The 11,519-nt window shown below is 34.0% G+C and overlaps 1 protein-coding gene across 1 annotated transcript; it reads left to right on the plus strand.

Annotated features, from left to right (window-relative positions):
• The first annotated feature begins 6,449 nt into the window (after window positions 1–6,449).
• Window positions 6,450–11,291, plus strand: LOC100249244 (tryptophan aminotransferase-related protein 3). The gene is made up of 5 exons (XM_002266017.4): window positions 6,450–6,976; window positions 8,553–8,847; window positions 8,925–9,220; window positions 10,227–10,507; window positions 10,663–11,291. Exons 1-5 carry the CDS (start codon window positions 6,687–6,689, stop codon window positions 10,875–10,877), a joined length of 1,377 nt encoding a protein of 458 aa, XP_002266053.1. The 5' UTR covers window positions 6,450–6,686; the 3' UTR covers window positions 10,878–11,291.
• Window positions 11,292–11,519: the final 228 nt, after the last annotated feature.

Consider the following 11,519-nt stretch of genomic DNA (forward strand, 5'->3'; position numbering starts at 1 on the left):
CAGGTTGCAAGATTGCTAACTCTTTTTGTTTTTATTCTCTCTATTTTCGTTTTTTTTGTTTGGCAAGAGAATGAGGGCTACTATTCAAATCTCACTAAGGTATGTGCACTCAAAAACGTAAGAAAAATATTTTGTGAGGGAAAAAGGAATTAATGTGGCTGCATACATATGGAAATAAGAGATCCTAAAGGAGCATTTTGATTTTCGAAAAAGGAAAGGAAATAGAAGAAAGGAAAGTGGATTTTCTTTAGCATATTTGGTTCGAGAGGCTGATACAAATATAAGTGGAAAGGGAAAAGAAGGGGGGCATGAGAGGATCGTCTGAAAGGGGGCATGAGAGGATCGTCTGAAAGGGTGCATGAGAGGATCGTCTGAAAAGGTGCATAGGAGGATCGTCTGAAAGGAGGCATAGAAAAGAGGGACTTGGAATACGTATAGAGAAGGAGAAGATTGGTGGACAGAAAAAGGTTTGGGGAGTAGATTTCTCAGTCGAGAAAAGGTGCAGCAGCCTGGAACCAAGCAATTGGAGAGGAGAACGTGCAAGTATGTTTCTAGATTTTTGCTATATCACCATTTAGTTTCAATCTTTCTTGACTTCTTAGTTTTTTGAAGATTCATTCTTGTCGTTTGGTGTGGACGCAAGGGCCACAATTTGATTAGTTAAGACTGGTTTGCTTGCATGTTTATGCTATTTTAATATATTCCTTTTAATGTCTTTGGTTCCATCCGAAAGCAATCTGAATATAAGTTTACCTTTGAATTTGATGCTATGGGTTTTGCCCCCATCTATGTCCCAATCTGGTTTTAAAATACCCACTGACTGTCTTATTTTCTCCCGTTTTATTTTCTTTTCTTTTCTTTCTTGGTCTTTTTGCGCGCTTCTGTATCTACATTTCTTCCCTTTCTTTACCTTGGTATTCTCGGATATGGAGATCATGAGCATTCTGAGAAAGTTGGGAACTTGATAAAGGCTGTGTAAAATGGGTTTTCTTGGAGTTAAACAGATGCAGAGGTTATCATTGTTCTTGAGGGTTCTTAGTTTATGGCATCGCTCATTCCACCCGGACGAAAATTCTCACTAATTCCACCCGGATGTCTCACATCCGGAATTCTACCCGACCAATATTCTACTCTTATCCGGATGTCTCACAGCCGCCATTCTATCCGGTCGACATCCCACTTTCTCCGGATGTCTCACAATCGCAATTCTATCCGGCCGACATCCCACTCTCTCCGGATATCTCACAGCCGCAATTCTATCCGGCCGACGTTCCACCTTCTCCTCTATTCACTTCTTTGATTGGGAACTTATTGTTTTAAATTGAATTTTTGAACCATTGTTCAACTAAACATTCTCAACTTTGAAAAATTCATCTTTAGACCTTCTCTAGGCAATAAAATCCAGACTTCAACACTCTTTTGCTGCTATTTTCCTTCCGGCACGCGTTTTCACTATTTTATTTGATTTTCAACTGATTTTCTTGATTTTCCCAAGCATGAACAAACTTCATGATTCCAAACAATGGAATTCATTGAATCAATTCGTGCAAAAGTAATATGGACTTTGGTGGGGGTCCTACATTCTTGATATCTTCACTAATTTTGATTTTAAAGATGATTGTTTGGTATTTAATTGATTTTGATTCCTCTTGGAGATATGCTTGAATTTGTTTTATATTTGTTATTGGGCTAACCTTGCTTCCCATAAAGGCGCTTTAGCTTGCTATCTAGGTGCACTCTTTCTCATTTTTTTTTTGAGAATTCTATAGACACGTATGCTATTGGTGACTACATCCATGCATGATGTGATTCTTGGGTGTTTAAATATATATTAGATTTGCTCGGATAAGACATATGTTGTGTGATAGATTCCTACACTAACCTTTGATGTTTTGTGATAGCACTCAAGAAGTGATTTAGGTACGCACCCCAACTCTCCTTTATTGTGATTGATCTCTTTATTTAGCATGCTATTTTCTAGAATCACCCAGCTTACTTAGGTATCCATAATTAACCAATTAATTGTCACACTTCCCTCAATTTAGTCAGTAGAGACCTCTTTAGGGCTTAGAGGGGTGCTACCTTTTAAAGGTACCTTCCCAATAGGTAACCTGATCCTCGGACTTAGACTCAGGTTTTTCAAAGACACGCTTTTCCAAAAATTATGGAGTCATTTTTTAGGGTTTTATTTCTTGTTTTATTTTCCCTTTCAAAAATAAAATAAAATAAGTGGCGGCTCCAACTTTTTTCCAAAAAATAATTTTTCACAAATGAAAAGCAAGTCTCGCCGATCGAGTGGGGGCGCACGTGAAAAATGCGGGTCCACATATACTCCATCAAGTTGATTGCTTCAACTTCATATGTTGATGATGTATTATACCTTACATGAAGCTCTCCATCTGCCCATGTTGTTAGCTCAGATGTCATTGACAATGCTTATTGTTTACGGTTTATAAACCATTTTTGAAGTAAATTTCTTAACTCTTCAATTAACTGCAAAATAGGAAGATCTCTTTGCATCTCTTGAATATTGGGTCCATATTGATTTCTTTCTCAACCCCAGATGAAGTATGAGAGCCAAAATCAGTGTTGATGATTGATTCATAACCATGATTGCCACTTCTTTTCTTTATTGTGATACACAATGGAACTGGCAACTTACCATCAGTACAATTTAAACGAATGAAAAATTTCACATCTCCATCATCTCTTACCTATATAGGAGTGGATGGTATATTGCCATTGAATACATACTTCATTGAAAGATTGTGCTATGTTGGATCTACTTTTAAAATGTGACAAACGATCTTCAATAATTCTTCATATGTTGTAGTCTTCTTAAGTTCAATACCTTTACCTTGGCAACCTTTAAAGTAGTACATGTTTCCATTTTGCACCCAATCTCCTTCATACAAAAGCATTATTCCCACTTCATCAATCATTGTAACAAAAATAAATAAATAAATTGAATTATGGATACAAAAAAACAATATTAAAATAGTAGTTATTTGGATAAGTAACTCAATCCCGCAAAGTTGTCGATGAACATGTTGAATTGTACTCAACTATCTTCAAGTTTTATATATAAAGAACTTAGCACTAGTTACGTCCAGTTTTTACATGTTAAATACAAACTTTACTCTTTTCATACAAATCTTTTATACAAAAAATTTCACTCATGTTTACTCTAAAATTTTCATTTTTTCCCTACAACCAAATAATGTTGAGAATAGCAAAACTAAGGTAATTTTTTTTCCCAAATGGGTTTACATACCTTCATTTGCCCTCACCATATGTTTTTCTTTGAATCTACTCTGCTTCTATTACCTCAATTTTTATGGTGGGTTGCAGTAATGGTGTATAGGGACGTACTCACAATGTTAGTGAGAGATATGCAGATAGATGTAGTACCGATGAGACAGGTAAAACTAAAATATTTTGCTTTTGGAGAGATATCATGTCTTTGGTGGGGGATCTTACTCTTCTATGTTTCTCTACTTTTTTCTGCTTCTCTTCACTCAATTTTATTGGTGGGTTACAGAGATAGTGTATAGGGATGTACTCATAGTGTTGGTGAGAGAGATGTAGTACCGATGAGAGAGGTAAAACTAAAGTTTTTTTTTTGCTTTTGGAGGGATATCATGTATTTGGTGGGGATCTTATGTGTTTTTGGAGGGAAATAAATAAGGGTAAAAATGTCTAAATTAGGTCATCTCTCAAAACAATTAACTGGTGAGGTTACTTTTACAATTTTACCTTTATTTTGAGTTACCTATCCAAATAACCCTTTTTTTTATAATAAAGATATGAGTAATATTTTATAATCCCTAAATACGTTCGTACACTTTCTCAAAATATTCGTACCACCTCTTACAATGTTCGTACATTTTCTCACAAAGTTCATACCCATTCTCACAATGTTCGTATCCTATCTCACATTGTTCGTACCACCTCTCACAATGTTTGTACCCATTCTCACATTGTTCGTACCCTATCTCACAATGTTTGTACCCTCTCTCACATTATTCATACCTCATCTCACAATGTTTGTACCATCTCTCACAAAATTCATACCCCATCTCACAAAGTTCGTACTCTCTCTCATAATGTTTGTACCCTATCTCATAAAGTTCGTACCATATCCTCACAAAGTTCGTACACATTCTCACAAAGTTCGTATGATGTTCGTACCTCATCTCACAATGTTCATACTCTCTCACACAAAGTTCGTGCCTTCTCTCACAAAGTTCATACCCCATTTCACAAAGTTTGTATCCCTTTTCACAAAGTTCGTATCATCTCTCACAAAGTTCATACACTCTATCACAAAGGTCGTACCATCTCTCACAAAGATCGTACAATCTCTCACAAAGTTTGTACACCCTCTCACGAAGTTCATACGCACTCCACAAAGTTCGTACCACATCTCATAATGTTCGTACCCCTTCTTACAATGTTCGTACCTCCTCTCACAATGTCCATACCTCATCTCACAATGTTTGTACCCCATTTCACAATATTAGTACTTTCTTTCACAAAGTTCGTATCCTATTTCACAAAGTTCGTACTCCATCTCACAATGTTTGTACCCCATCTCATAATGTTCGTACCATCTCTCATAATGTTCATACCATCTCTCACAATGTTCGTACCATTTCTCACAATGTTTGTACCACCTCCCACATTGTTCATACACACACTCTCTTTCTTTCTTTCTTTCTTTCTCTCTTTCTCACACACACACACAATTTTCGTACACCTTCTCACATTGTTTGTACCATTTCTCATAATGTTCGTACTCTATTTTACATTGTTTGTACCATCTCTCACAATGTTCGCACCCTCTCTCACAATGTTTGTACCATTTTTTTACATTATTCGTACCCTCTTTTCACATTGTTTGTCACTCTTCTCACATTGTTTATACCCTCTTTAACATAACATTTCCACCTACAAAATTTATATTTAAATAAATAAAAAATCAAATTTTACCTTTAACACTTGTAATAAATTGGAAATTTTCATATAATATCTTCCCAAGAGACAAAAATGATTGTTTTCCTTCTTCAAGATATATAAAACCTCATCTTCAAATTTAATCTACGAATACACAAAATAATAATATAAAAATATTGATGACGATTTCATAACAAATGACTAAATGGTCTCAATTTGATTAATAATAACTCATAAAAAAAATTAAAAAATCTAAATGTTATAAATAATTACATATTTAAATGTCATTTAACGCGACATTTCTACCTACAACATTTACATTTAAATGAAAAAAAAAATATATACCAAATGTTACCTTTTAACACTTATAATCACTTGACATACTTCATATACTGTCTTCTTCAAGACATATAAAACTTCATCTTCAAATTTAATCTATGAACACACAAAAAAATGATATAAAAATATTAATAACAATTTGATAACAAAAGATTAAATTATCTTAATTTGATTAATAATAAACTCATAAAAAAATTCTAAAATTTATATTTTATAAATCATTACATATTCATTATTTAACATAACATTTCTACCTACAAAATTTATATATAAATAAAAAAATATCAAATATTACTTGTGACACTTGTAATCACTTGAAATCCTTCATCTTCTTAATAGAATACAAATTTTAAATTTTCTCTCTAAAAAAGTTTCAAACTTGATCTTCAAATTTAATTTATCAAAATACATCTCATATATTTTGTAATATGGTAGTTGAAATTATTTAATTTTCATATTAAATTAGTATCCCTTTTTGTATAAGGGTAGTTGGTAGAATTTTTTTTAGATAGAGTTATGTAGTTCATTAAATAATAAATTATATTTAATATTTAATAATAAATTATAAAAAAAAGTTGTAATATTTAAATATATATGAAATACATATAATTATTTCTCATAAATAAATCATCTTCATCGATTTAATAAATTTTTGTAAATTTTTTAATAACATGTTATTTTATTATTGGGTCAAATGTGGGTAGGTACGGGTATCAAAGAACAACCTTTTAAAAAAAGGTGCTTTGACTGGGACTCCAATTAATGACTATTGGCCAAGTCAGCAATCTTTATCTTGTTAAGAGAACGATAAGACCATTTTTCAAAGGTTTAGTTTTTTCTGGATAATAGTAATTACCCAAAAATATATATTGATTATATTCACAGCTGTAACCTTTAAAAGCAAAAAGGAATATGATAGTGAAAATTCTACGATTAATATTCTTACACGCCATTGAACATATGCATATTCAGTCTTTTGACTTCTAACATTCAATGGTTAAGATGGATTCAGATTTCGTTGTCATAGAATTTTCCACCCTATTGACGTGCAAACTATTTCTTTGAACTGGATAACATTTAAAGTTTAAACTTTCTTCCTTAAGCCGCCAAAGGCAGAAAAACAAAATCACTAAGAAAGTTCAAACAACAAAAATATTAAACAAAAGGAAGATGGAAAATCTTGAGAAGGATATCAAAGCAGACGAATTGTGGTGTGATCCTTTATAACACCATTCAACTTACTGCAACTTTTTGCATTCATGTACAATTAAAAAGAGAAACAAAAACAAAGGGTGTCAAAAGTCCCACGCTCATCCTCCGAACTGTTCATCTTTCTCTTACAAAGTGAACAATAAAATATAAGTGGGGGGTCTTTTAGCTAATAAGAAGACATGGGTAAGATTCAAAGCTGCATGTATGTTGTGTGTTTGCTGTGTTCTGTGACTCTTAACATACTTTTTGTGGGGAGAGATGTGTATGTGGGTGGGAAGTGGGAGGTGGGTTGGAGCAGAAGGGCAGCAGAAGAAGCAGAAGCAGTGGCAGCAGTGTCATGCTCGGGCCATGGAAGAGCATTCCTGGATGGTTTGGTTGTTGATGGAAGTCCTGTTTGTGAGTGCAATACCTGCTTTGGAGGCCCTGATTGCTCTCAATTTTCAGCTTCTTGTGTTGCAGATGTTGACAGGTATGTATATACAGATCTTTCTGAGACTGGGATTTTAATTATCAGAGTTCTATCATTTAATGATTGGATTTGTCCAAAGTCTGGAAAGTTAGAAGATTTTTTAAGTCTATGTTAAAGCTAAAACTTGGAAGTTCACCAAATATGGGGTTGACGATGATTAATTCTTCTATTTCTGCAGCATTGGGTCCTATGTGAAACCAGCATATTGATCATTGTGGTGAAAACTTTAGGATTCAGCTTTCTATTTCCTCTTGGTTATTATAATTCTATCATATCAAATTAAACTGGTTGAACCGGCAAAGTGATGGTGATCAATGGTTCATGCATGACAGTGTCAAGAAAAAACTAACTAACAAACAAAATAAATAAATACATAAAAGGAGTAGAAGGTCTAATTCATGAATGGTTCGTGCATGACAGCGTCAAGAAAAAGTGCCAAATACATAAAACGATGAAAGAAACTGAAGGATGAAGAAGGAAAGAGTTGCCTAGAAATTGACATGTGAACAAAATGTCTTCTTTGATAAAATCGACAAGTGGGAAAATGATATTTTTCTTAACTTATTATCTTTATTTTATTTTGTCTTTGGTTGTGGAAGATGGACAGTCAAGTTCCCCGTGGCAGGCCAAGATGGACAATAATTTTTTGGGTCCCAAGAGTATTATTTTATAAGGGTTTTATTATAATTCTAAAAAATTAGTTTAATTTCATAGTCTTTTAAATTTAAATTAAATTTATTGCAAATATTTGTTAACCGAACTTTCCCAATTATGATTTTAACTGCAAAAAATTAAATACTTGGTGCTTATTTCCTTGGCACATTACTTGGAATATATATATATATCCAATAATAATGAGTAGACTCCAAACAAGCTTAATTATAATAAACAAATGACCTAAATTTTGAGTAAAACTATCTATTATATGTTAGGAAAATGGTAGGTGTCAAATTGGTACCTATTGGACTTTCAATATCCGTCATTGAATGTGTACAGTGAAATTTAGACTATTGGATGAAGATACAAACAATTAGGACCAGACATCTAATTGGAATTGAGGTATAAAAAAATGAGATCAAGATAAAAAGTCATAGGACAAGGCTTAAAACAAAATAATGAGACATAAAATGTTTAGCGACATAATCTAATTAGCCAACTACTCTATTCTGTAAAAAAAGTGCACCCATTATTTTCAGCTATTTTTGTCATAAATCATCTTCCTCTTGCAATGTTTTGCACAACTAGGAGTTAATTTCAATAAAATTGGTGCCCATAACCAAGGGTAATTCAAGGCTAAGCTTTCTAGTCAATCCGCGGAAAAATCTTCTAACTGGGTATGAATGAGAGAGCATTTCCAATTGACTATCATTTCTCCACGAAGTGACAAGTGACAAGTGACAAGCTACTTACAATGAGAATTTGTAAGGTCACTCTACATTTAAACCCGTTAATCTCATCATACATACCACACCGATAAATTCCCTCAAAACCATGTTTACCAGCATCATACTCATTATGATTTTCATAACAGGATCACTGATACTAATAGTATTTGATTATTCTCGACACTCTGCAGCGGGGATCCGCTGTTCTTGGAGCCCTTCTGGATGCAGCATGCAGCTAGCAGTGCAGTATTAGTAGCGGGTTGGCATCGAATGAGCTATTCATTCAATGATCATTCCTCAATCTCACAAGAACTAGTGAAGCTCATCCGCAAGCTACATGCCATTGTTGGAAATGCTAACACAACAGGCAGATTCATTGTTTTCGGGGCCGGCTCTACCCAGCTTCTCAATGCTGCAGTTCATGCCCTCTCACCCCATAATTCATCTGCTCCAGCTAAAGTTGTTGCCACAATCCCCTTTTACCCGGTTCGTCCTAGTGCCTGAACTTCATTCATATTCTATATATTCATGTGAACTTGAGGGTTCTAATTCTCATATTGCAGGTTTATAAATCACAAACAGACTTCTTTCGATCAGTGGACTTCCAGTTTGCAGGTGACACATCCTTGTGGAAGAACAGTACTTCAGATCCCACTTCCAATTTCATCGAGTTTGTGACTGCACCCAATAATCCTGATGGAAAGTTGAATAAGGCAGTTCTTCAAGGCCCTAATGTCAAACCCATTTACGATCATGCCTATTATTGGCCGCATTTCACACCAATTCCTGCTCCTGCAGATGAAGACCTCATGATATTTACCATTTCTAAGCTTACTGGTCATGCTGGGAGTAGATTCGGGTACGTAACAACCATATATCATTATTCTATTTACATGCCTGGCTATAGTATCAAAGTGTAGTTTTTTTTTACCTATGGAAAATGTAGCACCAATCATATGGTGCCTGATCTATATTTTTAGTTTTTCTGTACCTATCGAAAACATACATCACCGATTACATGGAGCTGCATATATATTCTTATATCACATTATTTATACCATAATCACATTTGTTTGTACTTTGTATTTTAATCTTATTCATTTATAACCATATTCAATGACCCAGATGTTACCATTCATATTGAACGGCCTACATATTTTATTTGGTAGGTAGGTACCGTAGCATTTTCTCTCTACTTACATATAACTTAATTAACAACAATAATCAATCCCATTATGTTCATAAAGAACTACCATATTTTCATATTGTTTATACATAACTTTTTTTGTTAGGAAGTGTCCCAAATTCCTAATTAGTATAGATTCATTTTTTGTAAAGATATTATATAGAATATTTCTAGGTTGATATATTATTGTAATATTAGATTTTCTTATAGAATAAGGAAGGTTTTAGAAATATCTCTATAAATATCCTAGGTCATGAAGGGAAAAAGTTATGAGATGGAGATAGACCTGTAGAGACTATACGAGGTGGATAGAGATATGACGAAGAATGGGAGGTACTTGGTGGAATGAGAGGGCTCGTAGTAGGGTATAGATATAAGGAATAGGGAAATATGAGATGTTTTGGGAACCTAATAATTATATCTGGTTCTTTCCTCTGTAATATTCTCTATTATATAGTTGAATCATTCTCTCTCATCCGTGGATGTAGGCATGGTTGACCAAACCACGTTAAAACCTCATGTACCGTATGTGTGATTGTTTTATCTTTGTGTTCTTGAACTAACATTGTTGGCATCAAAGCTTTCGCTGGCATAACACTTTTCTACACCCATTTGCCAGAGACTTAAGGACTTTGTTTACTAGGAAAAAGGGGTTACAATATTGTTGCTATTTTTGCAGGTGGGCATTGATAAAGGATAAGGATGTGTACGAGACAATGTTAGATTATATGAGTTTGAACACCTTAGGTGTTTCCCGGGACACTCAGTTAAGAGCTTTTAAGCTTTTAAAAGTAGTGACTCAAGGGAGAGGAAGAGAAATATTCAAATTCGGTTACAAAACAATGAAAGACCGGTGGGAAAAATTGAACAAGGCCTTACTGATGTCCAGACGTTTCTCTGTCCAGGAAAATTCACCTCAATACTGTACTTTTTTCGGCAAAGTTAAGAGACCTTCTCCAGGTGATTTCTCATTTTCATCAAGGATCAAAACCTTTTAACCATGTCTACTATTTAATTAAGTGCTTGGAATCGTACTGAATAATCCTGATGAGCTTAATATCTGTCAATTACAAGATATTGAAATTTGCATGTTAACAATTTTGCACTCATGGCAGCTTATGCATGGCTGAAGTGTGAGAAAGAAGAAGATAAAGAGTGTTACGGAGTCCTGAAAAAGGCTGGCATCATTGGGCGTAATGGTACTTTGTTTGGTGCTAACAGTAGCTATGTTCGGCTCAGCCTCATCAAGACCCAAGATGACTTCGATATATTGCTGCACCAGATCAATAAGTTAGTTAGTGAGGAAGATGGCGGTAAAAGTAGTATGTGAAATGAAGTCAACCCTCGTATGATTTCAGATGGTTGATTATCGTCTCTCTCTCTCTCTCTCTCTCTCTCTTTGTGAGATTCTATTTGCTCACAAAGTGATATAGTATGTGAAATGAAGTCAACCCTCGTATGATTTCAGATGGTTGATTATCGTCTCTCTCTCTCTCTCTCTCTCTTTGTGAGATTCTATTTGCTCACAAAGTGATATAAGTTAGTGAAAGCTTTGATGCTTGATGCTACTTTATTTTATTTCTGTAGAAACTATAGTCCTAGGAGTAATATTGACACCTGCTCCAATATCGACATTGGTCATGAATGAACCTCTCTTCATCACTATGATCGCCTCTTCTTTGATCATTACTTTCGTGATTAATATTATTTTTTTATGGATTGATTTTGTGGAGAAATTTATCAGGATTGTATTGTATTTTCTTAAAGATTGTATTGGATTTGTTCATGATTCTCATTATTTTATTAATAAATAAAATTTAAATTTATTTGAAAATATATATATTTGTTATCCTTGGTCTTTCTTTTCTTTACCAATTAAGTTACAAATGACAACAACATTATTTTTTGATAATGGATTTTGCAAAGGATTGTAGATTGTGTTGTATTTTCTTGAAGAATGTATTATATTTGT

Source organism: Vitis vinifera, chromosome 18, assembly GCF_030704535.1.
Source record: "Vitis vinifera cultivar Pinot Noir 40024 chromosome 18, ASM3070453v1".
Lineage (NCBI taxonomy): Eukaryota > Viridiplantae > Streptophyta > Magnoliopsida > Vitales > Vitaceae > Vitis > Vitis vinifera.